The following is a 19377-nucleotide window of genomic DNA, read 5'->3' as shown; positions in this document are numbered from 1 at the left end:
ATAATGGAGGACAAATGTAATACAAAATCATCATCTAGTCTCCAAACAAAGGAAGAATAATGTGTCTATACCAATCTGCCCACAGACAGTTCCAAGTCAAGGCCAATACTGGATGATGAGTGAGAAGATAAGGTTAATTTCAGCTCTTGGGTGGACACTTAATGTGTTTGTGAATTGTACAGCAATACCAGTATCTGCTTCATCATTCCACTTCCATTTTAATTTCTACTTGACTGACTTGCTTCACCTCATCCTTTTTTTTCCTCAAGCAATGTCAGCTTTCAACATCAGTACTAGCTTAAAAGCGGAAAAATAAAATATTAGAACCTCTCAAGATATTATTCTAGCATAATATTGCTAATTGCAAATCTATCTGTATCCTTCCTTGTCCCATGTGGTGCAGCTTTATACTTTTGCTTTACAACATTTCAATATTTCTTTTGTACTCACACTGACATTAGTAGATTGCCACCAAACAGTACTGTGCCAGAAGACATTACAGGATGGCTACTTGCCATATGTTTTGGACTACACATTTTTTTGGACAACCAAATAAATCAGTCATCAGAAAGAAAATGACAGGATTCAGGATAGTGATCATCATCTTTATTGAAAAGTTAAATAGCCCCCAACAATTGGTTCATATTTTATGAACTCTGTTGAAAGTCATCAACTGGATGGTGACTCTTACTCAGCAGACTCAGACTAAAAAAAGAGGGGAAAATCAATTAGCAATAGCAAATATTCAAGACATGTGTCATCGAGAGCACAATAAAAGCCAAAGCCAAGATAGCTATGGTCTGACCCATGAGTACTGAGTACACATGTAATACTGTAGTAATGACTACTGAGTACTCAGGGGTCGTCAGTGTCAACATGTTGATGGGTTTCGCAGTTGATAAGATGCCACTGCAAGATGGTCTTTTGTTTATCTCATTAATTCACTTAAATTCACTCATTAAATGACGGTGCCATATAGTTTTCCATGAAATATGATAACATGACTTACCTTTCCGGCGTCACGGCTCTTGGCTCTCAGCTTGTTAACTTGGGACTCTGCGATGTCAGCACGCTCCTGAGCTTCTTCCATCTCATGCTGAACCTTTCTCAGTCTGGACAGGTGGGTGTTTGCCTGTTCCTCCTATTAAGGGTTGAGGGTCATAGTATGTTGTATTTGTTTAGATATTCCATGTGTGGAATATGTCTTTATGTTATTATTGATTTGTGCTACTTTTCCATGTGTATTATAATCACAAAGCATTTGACTTACCGCCTCCTCAGCCTGTCTCTTGTAAGCCTTGACTTTGAGCTGCAGCTTGTCCACCAGATCCTGGAGTCTGGTCACATTTTTCTTGTCCTCCTCAGTCTATACAAATTAAGAATTGTTACTAAGAAAGTATAGAGACAAAATATAGAAATTAATAAGCCACAGTAGTTTTTAGGTTAAACAGACATCACCTGGTAGGTCAACTCCTTCACTCTCCTCTCATATTTGCGGACTCCTTTAACAGCATCAGCTCCACGTCTCTGCTCAGAATCAACTTCAGCTTCCAGCTCACGGACCTGTAACATGATGGTAAATGATTGATCAAAAAAGTGAATCCTCAAACTCATAGTGTATATAATGAGCATTTAAAGTATATGCAGTTCATACCCTGGACTCCAGTTTCTGGAGCTGCTTCTTGCCACCCTTCATGGCGAGGTTCTCAGCCTCGTCCAGACGATGCTGCAGGTCTTTGACTGTGACCTCCAGGTTCTTCTTCATCCTCTCCAGGTGAGCACTAGTGTCCTGCTCCTTCTTCAGCTCCTCGGCCATCATGGCAGCCTGGAATGATGGGCAATTTATAATTTTAGTCTTGACACAAATAGTCAATCGTAAACAAGTTTTTGGTGAAGTTGCATTTTACATAAAGAGGGAGACTCATGAATCTAAACTCACATCAGTGATGGCCTTTTTGGCCTTCTCCTCAGCATTTCTTGCTTCTTGAATAGAATCATCCACTTCACCCTGAACTTGCACAAGGTCAGCTTCCAGCTTCTTCTTGGTGTTTATTAGACTGGTGTTCTGAATGTTTCAGAAAAGTCATGTTTAATATAATTTATATAATGTATTTTCAAGAACACTACTTTCCTTTGAATGAATGGAAACAAACCTGAGAGTGAAGCAGTCCAACACGCTCACTAGCATCAACCAACTCCTGCTCAGCCACTTTGCGTCCTCTCTCTGTCTGCTCCAGAGCAGCTCTCAGTTCCTCAATCTCAGCTATCATCAGGCCATTTCTGCGCTCCACCATGGCCACCTGCTCCTTCATGTCTTCCTGTCCTCTGACAGCATCATCAAGGTGCAGCTGGGCATCCTGAAAACAAGGGAAAAAAGCCCAATGAGCTTTCTGTATTTTTTGTACTTGTTTGTTTTAATTAGATGACCATATAGTCCTTACCTTGAGCTGTCCCTGGACATTCCTCAGTTGTTTCTGGGCCTCAGCCGCCTGCCTGTTGGCATGGCTGAGCTGAATCTCCATCTCATTCAGGTCTCCCTCCATCTTCTTCTTGACTCTCAGGGCATCATTTCTGCTCCTGACCTCAGCATCAAGAGTGCTCTGCATGGAGTCCATCACCCTCTGGCTGTTCCTCTTGATCTGCTCCATTTCCTCATCCTTCTCTGCCAGCTTCCTGTCAACCTCACCTTTGACCTGGTTGAGCTCAAGCTGAACACGGAGAATCTTGGCCTCCTCATGCTCCAGTGTGCCCTTGAAAATTCACACACGTACCAAAAGTCAACTTTCACAGTAATAAAATCAAATTGATACATTTTATAAACACTAAAGGTCCAAAAGTCCAAGACCTCTTCCCCATTGATGGGAAATTTTATTTTAAACAAGATTATACCTCAGCTTCCTCCAGTGCTGACTGAATCTCAGACTTCTCAGTCTCCACAGTCTTCTTGGCTTTCTCCAGCTCATGGATACTCTTTCCAGTCTCACCAATCTGTTCAGTCAGGTCTGAAATCTCCTCTATAGAGCAGCCAAAACAAAGTAGAGTTTGAGTAACGCAGACTACCTGTATGCACTATACCTTATATCTAGGAAATGGTAAAAAACTCACAATCTACCACTGCAGGTCAAAGAATTACAATAATAGTCACATTAAATATAGTGAGGTTGACATACGCTGCAGGTTCTTGTTCTCTCTCTTCATGGTCTCCAGGTGATCCAAAGCCTCCTCATAAGAGTTCTTCATCTTGAAGAGTTCAGTGCTGAGAGAGCGAGCCTCCTTCTGGGCTCCTTCCAGCTCTGCCTGGCCCTCCTCATACTTCTGTTTCCATTCTGCCAGGACCTGGGAATATATAGATGAGTATCAATGAATCCTTACTATGATAGCGTCTTGTTTCACTTGAATCAGTTTGGTCTTAATTTGCACTTACCTTATCAAAGTTCCTCTGCTTCTTGTCAAGGTTGGCAGCCAGAGCATTAGCTCTCTCCACATCAATCATGAGGTCCTCCACCTCACCCTGCAGCCTCTGCTTGGTCTTCTCCAAAGAGGCACACTTAGAGTTCACAGCCTCAATGGATTCCTCAGCATCCTGCAGACGCTGGGCAAGCTTCTTCCTATCATGAAGTAGAATTAGCTTGGTTTATTTGGATAAATGGTTTGTAAAAACTGATTGATTTATGTAAATATTTGAATGGTTTCATGTACTTGGCCTCCTCCAGCTCCTCAGTGCGCTGGATAGCATCAGTCTCATATTTGGTTCTCCACTGAGCCACCTCACTGTTGGCCTTGGACATTCCTCGCTGCAGCTCAGCCTTGGCCTCCTGCTCCTCCTCAAACTGCTCTCTGAGCAGATCACAGTCATGGCGGGCTGACTGGACAGCATGGGCCAGGGCATTCTTGGCCTGTTGAACATGACAAAACATTTGTAACTCATCAATTAAGCTGAAAAGCATTGTATGAGTAAGTACTTCATCAATCTTGACTGAGCTTTGATCTTTTAAAAATATATTCTAAATTTTTCTGTATGTATTCTGTATGACTCAGTTCAGTTACTGTTAAAACCCAATAACAATAATAATTTGTATACCTTCACTTCTTCCTCAACATGTCTCTTGAGCTCCTCAATCTGCTGAGTAAAGGCCTGCTTGCCCCTTGTCAGCTGGGAAACAAGAGCTTCTTTCTCCTCAAGCTGGCGAGAAAATTCACCTGAAGGACAATGTGTAAATGTAATATATATGAGAATGATCTATTGTTTGTCATGACTTATTTTTTACAGGTGACTCACCATTCTCTGTTTGCAGTCTTGCCCTCTGTGCATTAATGTCATTCAGCTGGCGAACATTCTCATCATTTTTGGCTTTGAGCTCACTCAGCTGGTCCTCAAGAGTCCTGCACATTTTCTCCAAGTTGCCCTACAGCAACAAAACATGAATGTTGTCCTTTTCTCACAGGCTTTAAGCTACTGTTGAGAGTAGCTAATAGCTGTTAATAGTCACAGTTCATGTTTCTGGGTACATAATAAAAGATAATAAAAGTCCAACCCCTTACTTGTAAACAAACCACTCACCTTTGCTTTGGCAACAGCCTCCATGTTGCTGGTGAGGTCATCAATCTCCATCTTGTACTCACTCTTCTCCTTCTCCAGCTTCTGCTTGACACGCTGGAGGTTGTCGATCTGCTCTCCCAGCTCTGCAACACTGTCGGCCTGCTTCTTGCGAAGAGTTGCTGCAGTAGCTTCATGCTGCAGGGTTGACTCTTCAAGGTCACGACGCAGCTTCTGGAACTCAGCCTCACGCTTCTTGTTCATCTCAATCTGAGCGGCTGTTGCTCCACCAGCTTCCTCAAGCCTCTCACTGATCTCCTCAAGCTCCCTGGAGAGGTCAGCCCTCTGCTTCTCAACCTTAGCCCGAGCAGCCCTCTCAGCCTCAATCTCCTCCTCCAGCTCCTCAATGCGAGCCTGCATTTGATGGTAGCAATATTAAGAAGATTTTTTAACAGGAAAATGTAATGTGTTGTTTATAATTTACCGACTCAGGTACATAAATCATGTTACCTGGAGTTCCTTGATCTTCTTCTGGAGCTGAGCACCAAGGGACTGTTCATCCTCAATTTTGCTGAGGAGCTGGCTTATCTCAAAGTCCTTCCTATAATAGGAAAAAGAGAGCATCGTCAGTGTTGTTGTTATTGTTCTCACTAATGTTGTTTGTGGTGCTTTGTGGTGGAAGTAAAAAAACATGGGATCACCAAAGGTTTTACACATCATCCTTGGGTGGATATGAATGTTTATACCAAACTTTGTGGCAATCCATCTAGTAGATGTTGAGTGTCATTTGTAACCCTAACACTAAGATACTGAAAGGCGGGTTAATAAAACAAAAACCTACTTCTTTATTTTCTCATCAGATTGCTGCTTATCATTCTCCAGATCCATTATGGATTCCTGGGCCAGTTTCAGATCTCCCTCCAGCTTCCTCTTTGCTCTCTCAAGGTCCATGCGGAGCTTTTTCTCTTGTTCCAGGGATCCCTCAAGCTATAGAATAATAACTTTTAATTAATTAATTATTTGAGATATTTTGGCTATTTAAAATGAATACCAAGAATCATTCATGTCATTACTTGACAAAACCGCAAAGCAAAAGAATTGTTTACTTACATCGTCTACTTGCTGTTCCAGCTTTGTCTTGGCCTTGGTCAGAGTGTTGACTTTGTCTTCCTCTGCCTGGAGATCATCCAGTGTTTGCTGGTGGGCCTCTTGGAGCGCTTTCTTCTCCTTGGTTAACTTGGCAATGGCCTCATCTTGAGATGCCATCTCCTCTGTGAGGTTTTTCACCTGAAATTACATGGTAGGTGCATTACCTCCACCACTTTATATTTTTATAACCTATATAACCTAAAATATATATATAACCTAAAAGCTGACCATACATTTTCTAATTTCTTTATGAATATATCATTTGAACCTTATTTTCTGTGGCGTGTTTCTCCTTCTCCACTTTAGCCAAGGTGAGCTCCAAGTCATCAATGTCCTTCTTCAGCTCAGAGCATTCATCCTCCAGCTTCCTCTTCTTGGCAGTCAGCTCAGCATTGATTTCCTCTTCATCCTCCAGTCTCTCAGTTGTCTCTTTGAGTTTGGCCTCAAGCTGGATCTTGCTCTTAATGAGCCCTTCACACCTTTCCTCAGCATCAGAGAGATTTTCAACTTCCTATAGTGTTTTGAACATACAATACTTTGATATTAATATTCATTTAGTTAATGTATAATTTTGGTTCGTGCAGAGACAATCAGAAGACGAGAATAGAATAGATCTTTGGTAAAGCATGTACACAATGCATATGCTGCATTTGGTCTACCTGTATCTCCATGGATCTGATCTAAATTCCTACATAAGACATTTATACTACTATATTAGTGCTAAATCAAGAACTTATCTGTGTGTATATAATATTGCATTTACCGCAGCTACTTGCAGTTGCAAGTCATTCTTCTCCTGCAGCAGGGAAACCATCTTCTCCTCCAGTTCCTTCTTCTTGGCCAGAGCAGTAGCCAGGTCTGATTTCATCTTGTCATAGTTTTCCTTCATCTGTTGTAGCTCCTTCTCAGTCTCTGCACTCTTCAGAAGAGGCTTGATCTTGAAGTACAGTTTCAACCATGGCCAGTTTTTCACATTCATGAATGAACGGATGTTGTACTGGATGGTGAAGATGGATTCTCTGGAAAAATAATTGCAGATAATGTCTCATTTTTACTGCAATGTGATTTCATGGAAATGCTGAGGATAACTTTTGAAGAATCATATCTATATAATTGGACAGTACAGTTTTGAGTATTTTATGAAAACAGTACCTCCTCTCCATCATCTTAACAAACTCCTTCCTCATGACGTATCCTCTGCAGAGAGCTTGAGTCATGGTCACCAGCTCAGCCAGTTTCTCATCTCTCATCTCCTCCAGGGCACCCAACAGACCAGCTTTGAAGAACACCTATGTTGTCAAAACAATCAGTCATCAATACACGTGGTTACAACTGGACATATTCACACCAACAGTGCTTGTTATTGTGTGTAGAAATGTACCTTTGTGTGTCCAAACTTGTACTGAGTGTGGTCCACATCAATGGATCCCAGCAGCTTCTCTGAAGCTTTCTTGTTGTCAATGAACTGTCCCTCAGGGATGACACTGGCGTTTAAAACTTTATATCTAAAAGACAAAATTATGTTTTTACCTATGTCTTCCTTGCATTTTTTCCTGCTGTTTGCCATTACTATGCCTCTTCTGTAGTCAACTTGACTTTTTTAATAGTTACCTCTGCTTGAAGTCACCATAGAGGATTCTGCTGGGGAAGCCCTTTCTGCAGATTCTGATGCCTTCCAGCACACCATTACACCTCAGTTGGTGGATAACCAAGAAGTTCTCCATGAGACCTGAGAGTTTCAAATTCATATAGTTTAGCATATTTTTTATTACATTGTGTAACATAAAATTCAAAAAGGAGGAGTGTTGGCTTCCTTTGTCAGATAGTCATATTTGTCAGATAGACTCCAGTTTTTTCATGTTAATAATGACTCCTCTATCATCACAAAAGTCAGTCATGGAGTTCCACAAGGTTTGGTGCTAGGACCAATACTCTTCAGTCTATATATGCTTCCTCTAGGAAACATTATTAGGAGGCACCAGATAAATTTCCATTGTTATGCAGATGACACCCAGTTGTACTTATCCATGAAGCCAGGTGAGACTAACCAGGTAGCCAAGCTTCAGGTGTGTCTTAAGGACATAAAAACCTGGATGACCAGTAATTTCTTACTCTTAAATTCAGACAAAACTGAAGTTATTGTAATTGGCCCAAAACACCTCAGAGATACACTATGTGATAATATACTGACTCTGGATGACATTACCTTGGCCTCCAGTGCTACAGTCAGAAACCTTGGTGTCATTTTTGACCAGGACTTGTCCTTTACTTCACATATAAAGCAAGTCTCTAGGACAGCCTTCTTCCACTTGCGCAATATTGCTAAAGTCAGACCCATTCTGTGTCTAAAGGATGCTGAAAAACTAGTTCATGCATTTGTTACCTCAAGACTGGACTACTGTAACTCTTTATTGTCAGGATGTCCCAAAAATTCAGTAAAAAGCCTCCAATTGATCCAGAATGCGGCAGCACGAGTACTGACAGGAACTAGGAAACGAGATCACATCTCTCCTGTGTTAGCCTCTCTGCATTGGCTCCCTGTAAAATCCAGGATAGAATTTAAAATCCTCCTCCTCACCTACAAAGCCATTAATGGTCAGGCACCATTGTACCTTGGAGAGCTTATAGTTCCCTATTTTCCCAATAGGACACTTCGCTCTGTAAATGCAGGTCAACTTGTGGTTCCCAGAGTTTGTAAGAGTAGAATGGGGGGCAGAGCCTTCAGCTATCAGGCTCCTCTCCTGTGGAACCAGCTCCCAGTGTGGGTTCGGGAGGCAGACCCCCTCTCTACCTTTAAGATCAGGCTTAAAACTGTCCTGTTTAGTAAAGCTTATAGTTAGGTTTGGCTCGGGTATGTCCTGACCCATCCCTTAGTTATGCTGCTATAGAGCTAGACTGCTGGGGGATTCCCATGATTCACTGGGCGCTCTCTCTCTATTTCTGTCTCTCTCCCTCTCTCTCTCTCTTGATGACTTCATGCCATTAACTTTGTATTTTTTTTCTCTCCCGTAGTTTGTGCTTCTCCTCTCTCTCCCTCTCTCTGTCCTCATTCTGCAGGTATCTCTGCCTCGGGAGCAGCAGGATCCAGATCCACCACTACTCATCTTTACTATTAACCACTGTTACCTGTCATTATTATTGAACACCATTACCTACACAGCTGTTCCTGGTCTCTCTCTCTCTCTCTCTCTTCTCTCCTCTCTCCTCCCCCCACCACCTCTTTTTATCTTCTCCTAAACCCAACCGGTCGAGGCAGACGGCCGCCCACCCTGAGCCCGGTTCTGTTGGAGGTTTCTTCCTGTTAAAAGGGAGTTTTTCCTCCCCCCTGTCGCCAAGCGCTTGCTCGTTGTGGGAACTGTTGGGTTTTTCTCTTTAACAAAGTAAGGTCTTGACCTTACCCTGTAAAGTGCCTTGAGATAATGTATATTATGATTTGGCGCTATACAAATAAAATTGAATTGAATTGAATTGAATTCTTACCTGGGGTCTTTGTTTCATTGGGAATCAGGCAGCGCACAAAGTGAGGATGAGTACTCCTCAAGTTTGTCATCAGCTTGCCCAAGTTCTCCTGTGGATCAACATTAGGAGATAATATGTCAATTGTGATTTTAATATAAGATTTTGATTTGTAATCCAAAAATGTGAAACAATACATACTCTGAAAAGAGCAGACACAGTCTGGAAGGAACCACCCTTCTTCTTCTTCTTGCCACCACCAGAGGCCTCTGTATTGCAAAACATTAAATTTTATGAATGAACCCGAATAAATAAAACTGTTGTAATTGTTGTTAGTAGTTGTAACAGACATTTTTACCTATAACTGCAAACTTAATGCACCTTTTGCAGTAACTTTCTAGTAAACTGTAAATACTCAGATGTCAAGACTTAGAAAAACACAATATCTACTTCATCCATGTTCTTTTCTATCATGTATCATTAATAGGATAGAAAATAACTTTGAAATTTTAAGTTGAGAATATGGGGCAATTCTTATACTACAGTAAATTGATTGCAGTATACAGTTTTTATGGATGATCCATACCATCTATGTGTAATATTGGAGTTTCTGATTACTGTGCCTCATTTTTTTTCTCACCTTCAGCTCCTGCATGAGCTGCATAAAGGAAGGCCAGCAGTTTGTTTGAAGACTTCTGGTACAGTTGAACAACTGAGTCGTTCAGGGGGTCCTTGTTCTTGTCCAGCCAGCCAGAGATATTGTAGTCTACTGTACCAGCATAGTGAACCAGGGAGAAGTGAGCCTCAGCCTTGCCCTTTGCAGGCTTGGGCTTCTCAAAGGCCTTGGTCTTGCCAAGATGCTGATCATGCAGCTTGTTCTTGAAAGTTGTGTCAGAGGCCTTAGGGAACATGCACTCCTCTTCAAGGATGGAGAAGATGCCCATTGGCTGAGAAGAATTTACATTTCATTTTAAAAATTAAACTGCGGAAGTGACAATTTGCACATGAAAAAATGAGTAATTTTTAACTGAGTAGCCACTCACCTTCTCAATAAGCTCAATGCAGGCAGCCAAGTCCATACCAAAGTCAATGAACTCCCATTCAATGCCTTCTTTCTTGTACTCCTCTTGCTCCAGGACAAACATGTGGTGGTTGAAAAATTGTTGCAGTTTCTCGTTGGTGAAATTGATGCACAGTTGCTCCAAGCTGTTGAACTGTAATTACAGAAAGACATTTCATTTCATTTCATGGCAAGTTCAGGTAGAACTTTCAAATTGTTCATATATTTTCAAACTTACATCAAAGATCTCAAATCCAGCGATATCCAACACTCCAATGAAGAATGATCTCGCCTGCTTTGTGTCCAGCATCTCATTGATACGGATGACCATCCACAAGAACATTTTCTCATAGATGGACTTGCACAGAGCCATAACAGAATTGTTGACCTAGAAATTGTGATTTCAGCGTTAAAATTTCTGAGAGTAATATATTCATGTCAAAATGCAAATATATCACTATTTTTAAAACATTGAATTTAACTTCATTACCTGTGGAACGGTCTGACCTTTGGTCACCATCTCATTTCCGACCTTCACTCTTGGGTAACACAGAGCTTTCAGCATATCAGCTGAGTTCAGGCCCAAGAGATAGGCAATTTTATCAGCCACTGAAGGACAGAAATACAATGACAATGACTGTTAAATACACATTAACTTGAATAGTATTTTCCACACCAGAAAACTTGCATAAGAACAGTATTATTTTGGAAATTACCCTCAGTGCCATCAGGTTCAGCCTGCTCCTCACGCTGCTTCTGCTTGAATTTCATGTTACCATGATGCATCACAGCACCAGTCAGCTTGTAGATGCCCATTTTCTCCTCAGCAGTGAAGCCCAAGATGTCAATTGCAGTCTGCAGTGGAAATGAAGAAAGGTTATTGGTATTTGTAACATTTCCCTCAGTATTTTATCTATTACACTCAACTTTCATCTTACATCTGTTGCAATGAACTCCTCCACATCATCGATGCTTTTGACACTGATTTCACCCTGACTGATCATTGGATAGTCATAGGGGTTGGTGGTGATCAGAAGAGCCTCTAGAAGAGTGAACACAAAACTCACAAGGTTTTCTTTTGATACTGTCTCTACTGTTGTTAAAATTTTAAGGTCACAGTGTCTTTCAACATACCCAGGAGCTCAGGCTTGTGGCCGGTCATCAGCTGATAGAAGATATGGTAGCTCCTCTCAGCAGACAACTGGAAGGTTACACGAGACTTCTCCAGCAGATCTAAGAGTAACAAATTTATTGGATTTATTACAGTGTCTAAGTTTATCAAAGAGCACATTTAAGTCCACATGAATCTTGACTCACACCTTGGTCCGAACTTACATGTTTCAATATCAGCTGAAGACAGCTTTCCAGCTGAACCAAAGTGGATTCTGATGAATTTACCCTAGAGAGACAAATTATGAATAACATGAGTTTTCTAGAGTTTAGCAAGAAAAAAAGAGATTTCTTGAATTACTTACAAAACGAGAGGAGTTGTCATTCCTCACAGTCTTGGCATTACCATAGGCCTCCAGCAGAGGGTTGGCTGCAACGATTTGGTCCTCAAGGGAGCCCTGCAAGAGAAGATTTGAGTTACGTGAGCTATACATCTAAACCAACTTTCTACTGACAAACACTTTTATCCTAAACAACCAACTTCACCTGCATCTTGCCAGGTGTTGGCTCAGCCTTCTTAGCTCCAAGAGCTGCAATTGTTGCAAAGTACTGGATGACACGCTTGGTGTTGACAGTCTTTCCTGCACCGGATTCTCCACTGAGGTAGAAGGGGCACATTATCAAGATTGTGTTTCTTTGCTATAAGATTTACAAAGATTTAGCCCAACATTTTGTGCTATACTCACGTAATCAGGACAGACTGGTTCTCACGATCTGTAATACAAACATGCATACTTCACATGAATTCTCCTTGTTCCATCAGAATGGTTATGCATAAGTTGAATTCCATTCCAAGTCCAATTCTCTAACACACACACCTAAACATTATTAACTTTGAGCTTACCAGTGAGCATGAACTGATAGGCATTGTCAGAGATGGAGAAGATGTGGGGTGGTGCCTCAATCCTCTTCTTGCCTCTATATGCAGCCACAACTACAGAATCGTACACAGGAAGCCACTTGTAGGGATTCACGACAACACAAAACAACCCAGAGTAGGTCTGTAAAAGTAGAGAGCATTACATCTTAATGTTTAGGTACAATCAGATGTGCACATAAAGTGTAGTGTAGTTTAGTTGAAACTCACATAAATCATCCATGATGCATAACGGTCTTTGAGGTTATACAGCACACAAGGCTCATTGAGGTGGGTCATCATGGCCATGTCCTCAATTTTGTCAAACTTTGGAGGATTCCTGGGATGGATGTCATCCTCTTTTACAGTGACACTCTGAAAAGTAAAACAGTAAAAAATAAAAATAATAATAAAAATTCTGAAAAATACATACATAGATAAAAAATTAATAATCATCAGAAAAATATTGTCTTGGATGAACATTATTGGGATGTTTTGATTAAATAAGACTAGGTCAAGACCTAGTATGTGGCTGGATGGCCTATGGTCAAATCCTGATTTTATAACTGTAATGTTGTCACTAAACACGTAAATTAAAGACAAAGATTAAGCTGTGATTTCAGCTTATCTTAGATGTGTTCTTATAAAATGATCAGTCAGAGAGAAAGTTAGGAGAGACACAGTATCTGTCTTTTTTTAAATATTTTATAAGGCTTTTACTTTTTTACAGTCATAGTGAAAGAGTGATGGGAAAATTAGAGAGAGAGAGAAAGAGAATGACACACAGGGCCAGGGCAAAGACTAAATCCCGATTGCACACACTACCAGGTGAGCTCCCAGGGCACCCACTCTGAGAAAGACTCTATTTTTTTGTCTCTGACACACAGCACAGCCTACGTCTGGGATCCACAATAGTTTAGCTTTTATTTACTTCCAACTCCAAAACATAATGTTTTTTTGGTCATAGCTGTTAGATGAAGCCTTGTTACCAATAACTTCTCTCTATCCCTCTCTCTCTCCTGCTCTCTCTGCTTTGTCTTATGTTCAGTTATACCTCTGCTTCCTTTAGTAATAACGATACATGTGATGAATGTAGTTAATTTGCTGTATGGAGGCAAGGCTCAGTGCATTGTGTATAAGTGCCCCTCTGGCAACCAGAGCAGCTTGGTAGAATGTGGCTTGACACTCTGCTGAGCAATGGTGGAAACATCATCGCTCAGTCAAACAGCCAGTCGGGGACATTTGCAATTATAGGGCTGGCCCCACTGTTGTAGTGAAATTTTATTTCAAATTTTGTAATTATTGTAAAATTGTATAATCATTCTCTTACCTTTCCTCCGTCTGTCTCAACTGTGGCTTTGCCACCCTCTTTCTTCACAAGTTTACCCTTGACATACATCTCATCAGCATCAACCACAAAGTAGGCAGTTTTGGCATCAAAAGGAGTATTTTGTGCCTCAATCCTCTCTCTCTCTGGTTTGCGGAGGTAGATGGCCGCAGGGCCATACTGCTCCATTTCCGCATCTGTGCTCATTGTGGCACTTTAGTCGAGACTGAAAAAATTAGAGTCCACGATAGTTAACATATCAACATGATATTGCTGTGGTCTTGTTTTCACTTCATATTGGAGATTTCATGTAATTTTATGGTGACATCTTTTACCTCAGCTTGTTCAAAAAAGGGGGTGCAGTCTCTGGGGGAGTCTCAAGATGCTAGTAAAAGAATATTAAAAATTAGCACAAAAACTTCAGATTGTTCATTTCATTTAAATTTCAATTGTGAAAATTCAAACAATTTAAGGACATCAGAGTGCAAAAAAGCCAAAGGTCTTCAAACCTAACTAAACCTAACTGAATGCTTCGTCCATTCAGTTTAAATCATCAAAGTTCAATATTCTCCCATTTCTACCATCCCCTTCAATTGCCCTTCACAACCAGGGGCATACTGTACTATTACTTCTGATCGCAAGCAGTGTACATGCTATCAACACAAAACTAATACATTGTGTGATTTTGAATGAAATTAAAACTGATGAATCTACTTCTCAAATTCATGAAAATTAGGATTAATCAAAGACTACTTTGATATGTCATGAAATTTCACCTCAATGACATCTAATACCTATATTTCAAAGGTAACTCAATATGCATAAGTAATTAGCAACACATTCATTTTACCAACTAATCAACAGGAGAGCAAACTGGGTCACAGAGCATACACTCACCTGTGCCGGACGCCTATCAGTTCATGCTTGTTCATTGCTGCCTCATTTATAGAGGGTGGGAGTGCTTGGTCAGCTGTAGTCTCTCTCAGTTTGGACATGGGCTCTTTTCATCCTGTAGCTTATTTTGTGGCAGGGATGTATAAGGAAATGATATGCATAATTCTTTGTCACTGAAAAAGCACTCCTTGAAAAATACTGGACACATTATGATGTTATACCAATTAGATTGATTTGATTTGATTTGATTTGATTGCGACCATAGACATAACTAACACAATGTGCGTGTTAAAATAAAAATGTTAATTAATGTTGGCATCAAGTATGTTAACTATGAGTAAACAATTGTAACAAAAAAGGAATTACAGTACAGAGAATTCCAAATAATTATCAACTTGATTTATGCAACAATAAAGCTGAAAGATGTTGTAGACATTCACAATCTTTTTTTTTAAATCCCTGAGGAACTTTGGGCACTGGTTTTGGAAAGTCTTCTAAATTCCATTGATATTCAGTTGCAGGGCACTTGCACATTTGAGATCTCTGAAATGAAAGAACATTAACCCCCAAGTGACATTAATATAAGACATTATCGGCATATGATGATAATATATGATGATATTCACAGGATAATATTTGCCTCAATCATAAAATAAGAGGTTGTAAGTTTGGGGGAAAATAATTAATGATTCTTAATAATGTTGATAATATTTTCTTAATAATGTTTCACAATAATAATACTGCACTTAACACTGTGCTCATCAAAAATTTCTAAACTCTATCAATAATGCCTAGAGAATACCTTACAATTCATACCATGAAGTTTTATTAAATAGTAATTTCACACTATTAGATCAAAGTCAACATTGAAACACTTTATTAATAGGAATAACATTACGTTAATACTTTTAAGATGTCTGCATGGAGCTTGGTTTTGGAATTGCCCCCAAATGTTTTTGGTCTACAGTTACAGGACACTGGCACATCTCATATTCCTGTAATAAAATTAATTTTCCATAAAAGGTCAATCACCTGTTATATTACTATAACTCCTTAAGTGGACATGAAAATAGTTGGCAACTTGTTTGAGATCAGGCCCAAAATAAGTTCCACACAAGGCAAAATGAACTTCATCCAGCTGCCTCATAGGAGGTGACTTCTATTAAAGAGGTATGATTCAAATGTCCTGGCAAATCTTGAGGGCTTATGTCCATTAGAGCATTATTGATTCAGTGTAGCAGACCACAGGAAACCTACAAATGACATTTTAGAGAGTGGGTCAACCGTTTTCTTAACTTTTGTCTTTACTTATCTTGCATTGCTTTAACTTGCCCTTTGAGGACACATAATGATTTGAGCAGATGGTATGAATTCTTAAAGTACCTAAGTAGTTTTTTCTTTCCTGCTGATACTGATTACATTAGCTCATTGCTTCAAAATTCAAAATTGATATTTTTATGAATTTCAGAATGGATTGTGTTTGTGTGGGTGTGTATTTGTGTGAGAGAGAGAGATGGTCGTATTTGTGGCAGTGTCTGCCCAGGAGAGGTTGGGGTTGGGGGTGGGGGGTTAAACCTATTAAATAATTAGAAAATACCGTATATAAGGATGCTCCACTGCAAATATAATTGCTAATTACTTTGCTCCATTGCTTCTCTGTGCACCCTTAATGACAGGCACACAGAGAGGGCTGTTAAAGAGATGGACAAAGATGGTAAAAATGTGATGGATTTTTTGGTGGTCCACTGGCCCACCTATGTGGCAGGCTCTCAGTGGTTCTGATGGCCAGTCAAACAATGACAGATGGGCCAATTGTCAATGTGATTGTCCATTGTCAATGTGTTTGTGAGTGGGAGAATGGGAGAATGGGAGAGCAGGAGAGCAACAGCAAGGCATCTAGGGGCTGAATGAACAAATGTGCTGTATGCTTTACAATGAAATAAGATTTTAACCATTTGAAATAGTAAAAAAAGAAAAAGATCAATATGCGGTGGTCAATGCTGATACTCTGGTCAGCGCCACAAATGTACTGGAAACACTGCACCTTATGGTGCTAGCTGTAAAAAGAGTCATGTTTTTTCTCTTTGTTTTTAATGGAATAGATTATCAAATCTATTGTTTAAATAAGAATGTGATCATTATTGGAATTCACTGTGGTGAACTTGTGGTGTTGATTTCTTTTGCTGCTTATGTGACATGGACATGTTTACCTGTTCACCATATTCCAGAGGTCACAAAAGTGATATGAAATCCAAGTATTCCTCACAGGGAAGCCCACAGGACTAGAAGATGAAGGGTCATCAAAAGCTTGAATGGAGTCCTTATTTTAGTAATATCTCGTTAAATTATCTCATTTCCTGTATCTTGAAATAATCACTTGTCTTGTCATTTGAGTTGGCCTTGTTGCATGGCTTTTGGATTGTTGCCAACACCCTGCCTGGTAATGTTTGCTTGAATTGGAGTGACTATCTCGGTATAAATACGTGGCTTTTCAGTAAAGCCTTTGTCTTTCTGAATTTTTAATTGTCTTCTGAGTGTTTATCTGCATCCGTCCCTCTGTTCAATCCAGAAACATTACATTACAATCTGGCCATAATAGACTAGGCAGAGAATGGTACTCTCTGTTCTGCCTGTCGGTCTCAGGCTAAGAGACATTACAACCATAACCATCTGCTGACAATCTCATTGACAATGCAGGGTAACTTCGTGTACAAGACACTTTCCAAACCATCATGACAGACCAGCTTCACACCCTCAGCAGGTGATCACCAATCTCAATACTTGAGCCCCCTCACTACCTGCTCTGTCCACTCAACCTCCATCTGCTATGCCCAAGAGCCAACCATTCCCTAGTCATGTATCATGGATGCTCCCAATTGAGAGGTATGATAGGGACCCTACCACCTGCCACTCTTTTTCAGACTCTCTGGACCCTGACTTTTGAGCTCCATCCCCTATCATTCCCACTGAACGAGTCCAGGTTGCCTTCATGATTACTAACATCAGAGGGAGAGCATGAGAGTCAGTTTTTGCCTTTTTGTGAAGGAATTTGGTTATGTTGTGAGGGGCCAAGACTTTGAAGTCTGTGTTGAGTATAACCTCAGAAAGAAATTATGCATTTCCACACTTTTTTGGTTGATTGACATTTTGCATGTGAGTGGCTTGGTTGTATTTGCAATGGATCCACCAAAGAAAAAGACCTCCAGTTTGGCAATACTTAGACCTTATTTCTCCCAATAATTGGATGGCTTGAGGATCCACTGAAATACTGTAAAAGAAAGTGCTTCATTCATCCATACTTTTATAAACTGGCAACAGGGTTTTTGGTTCCCTGGCCTCATCTGTGCCCTCTGAAAGATTGTTGAAAAAATGCAGCCAACCCATGGGTATTCAGACCAATCTGCATGTAAGGTAGGGGCTACTGGCAGCTAAAGTGAAATGACTGTTTTGGTATTCATAAAAGTGCCTTTTAATGTGTAAATTTTGTGACACGCTAACTAGCTTTCAAAACTTCTCGGACTGTGGCTTGATGTTGTTTTGTGCTTCCTCTTCGGTGCTGTCCTATTACTATGCCACATGTTACAGATGGTTCATCCATTCCAAACATTTTCCAAGGCAGACTTCTCAAATGGTTATGTCTAACAAACTGGTATGTCACTGATATTTAATTTTTATATATATTTGTATTTGTCTGTTTTACATTCTGTCCAGTATGCTGGAATGGTTCAGCTTCATCTCACCATCAATAGATAATTGGCCACAGTCCTGCAGGTTGAGAACTAGCCTGGGGTCTGCTGGCAATCTGACAATGAAGCAGTTGAATGGCCTACTATGCCACCTGCTTCTGCACCCTCGCGGATCAACCCTAGTTTTCTCTAGATTCTCTAGTTGCCCTAGATATAAACATAGACAGCTGGCTTTGTGGGAGAAGAAATGAAAAAGCCCGATTTGAGAAGAGACCACCCCAGCACAGAAGTAGTCCACTCCCTTGCTTGATCTGACCTCCAGTTCAGTGATGAGCACTGGGGGCTGCAGCACCGCCTGGGTGAAGGGAAGAACACGCACAGCTAGGACACACCTGCCTTTCTCTGAAGATACATCTACTGTGGGAAACTTGGACTCTTCCTGGCAAGTTACCCTTCATTCTTGATTATCCCTGGATACAGAAACATAACTCACACATTGACTGGTCTGCTGGGCATGTTCTGGGGTGGAGTAACCACCATCATTCATTGTGTCTCCTGTCTGCCCCTCCCAGTGTCTCTCCCAACCCTTACTGATTCCTCTCCAGATTGTCTTAATCTCTCCAAGTTCTCTCCATTTACCTGGACTTAAAAGAAGTATTAAACAAGGCTTGTGCTGCAACCCCGCCTCATCCTCGACCATATGACTGCACCACTAACCTCTTTCCCGGGCATTCACCTCCTATAGGCTGTCTCTATTCACTGTCAAATGTGGAGATGGATGCAAAGAACTAGTACATCCAGTGCTCCTTGGCTGCTGGCATCATCCATCCTTACTCATCACCTGCTGGACCTTTTTTTGAAGGACAAGACTCTGTGGTCATGCATCGACTATTGTGGCCTCAAAGACATCATGACCAAGTCCACCATTTCCTTTCTGCAGTCAGCCTCTTGATCAACCCTGTATGTCCGTGTTTTCTGTATTCGCTTACCAGATTGTCTCTGTTCATCCTCATGTTAATTGCTTTCCAAATTGCTTTCTAAAAAAGTCTATTTTTTTCTTTTGCATGTTTGGAACTTAAAATATGAATTCCATTATTCTAATATTGATAATAATAAAAATGCAAAGTCATAATACATAGTCTCCCAACAGGGGAAGAATATCATTAACCATACAATCTCTGATCTTTGTGTGAGCGTCTGAACCAATCTACCCACAGATATTTCCATGTCATTTTGCCAATA

General features: G+C 40.5%; 1 protein-coding gene across 1 annotated transcript; it reads right to left on the bottom strand.

The window, feature by feature from the left end:
• Positions 1-591: 591 nt before the first annotated feature.
• LOC139614656 (myosin heavy chain, fast skeletal muscle) lies at positions 592-14469 on the bottom strand. Its single transcript, XM_071472106.1, has 41 exons — positions 14453-14469; positions 13891-13940; positions 13559-13781; positions 12460-12603; positions 12217-12373; positions 12059-12086; positions 11859-11970; positions 11678-11770; positions 11538-11601; positions 11337-11435; positions 11141-11244; positions 10919-11057; positions 10693-10811; positions 10441-10590; positions 10186-10356; positions 9783-10089; positions 9344-9411; positions 9167-9254; positions 7298-7415; positions 7068-7191; positions 6839-6975; positions 6450-6705; positions 5955-6197; positions 5648-5824; positions 5379-5524; positions 5048-5138; positions 4562-4951; positions 4280-4406; positions 4082-4200; positions 3700-3896; positions 3425-3608; positions 3171-3336; positions 2890-3014; positions 2442-2750; positions 2154-2357; positions 1940-2065; positions 1655-1825; positions 1459-1563; positions 1271-1366; positions 1010-1141; positions 592-705 (listed from the first exon to the last, which is right to left on the bottom strand). The coding sequence occupies exons 3-41, from the start codon at positions 13760-13762 to the stop codon at positions 688-690; spliced, it is 5808 nt and encodes a 1935-aa protein (XP_071328207.1). The 5' UTR covers positions 13763-13781; positions 13891-13940; positions 14453-14469; the 3' UTR covers positions 592-687.
• Positions 14470-19377: the final 4908 nt, after the last annotated feature.

The sequence above is a fragment of the Trachinotus anak genome, unplaced genomic scaffold (genome assembly GCF_046630095.1).
Source record: "Trachinotus anak isolate AG129_WGS33_773 ecotype Australia unplaced genomic scaffold, CSIRO_AGI_Tana_v1 ptg000003l, whole genome shotgun sequence".
Taxonomy (NCBI): Eukaryota; Metazoa; Chordata; class Actinopteri; order Carangiformes; family Carangidae; genus Trachinotus; species Trachinotus anak.
Note: the sequence above shows the minus strand (reverse complement) of the source record. Positions and strands in the feature narration are given on the sequence as shown.

Bases quoted from the DNA above. Each gene is read 5' to 3' on its own strand.
- LOC139614656 (XM_071472106.1), bottom strand. From the start codon at position 13,762: ATGAGCACAGATGCGGAAATGGAGCAGTATGGCCCTGCGGCCATCTAC. The intron at 2,066-2,153 runs GTTTGTTTCCAT...TGAAACATTCAG, and splicing joins TTGGACTGCTTCACTCTCAG to AACACCAGTCTAATAAACAC. The intron at 1,564-1,654 runs GTATGAACTGCA...ATCATGTTACAG, and splicing joins TCCAGAAACTGGAGTCCAGG to GTCCGTGAGCTGGAAGCTGA.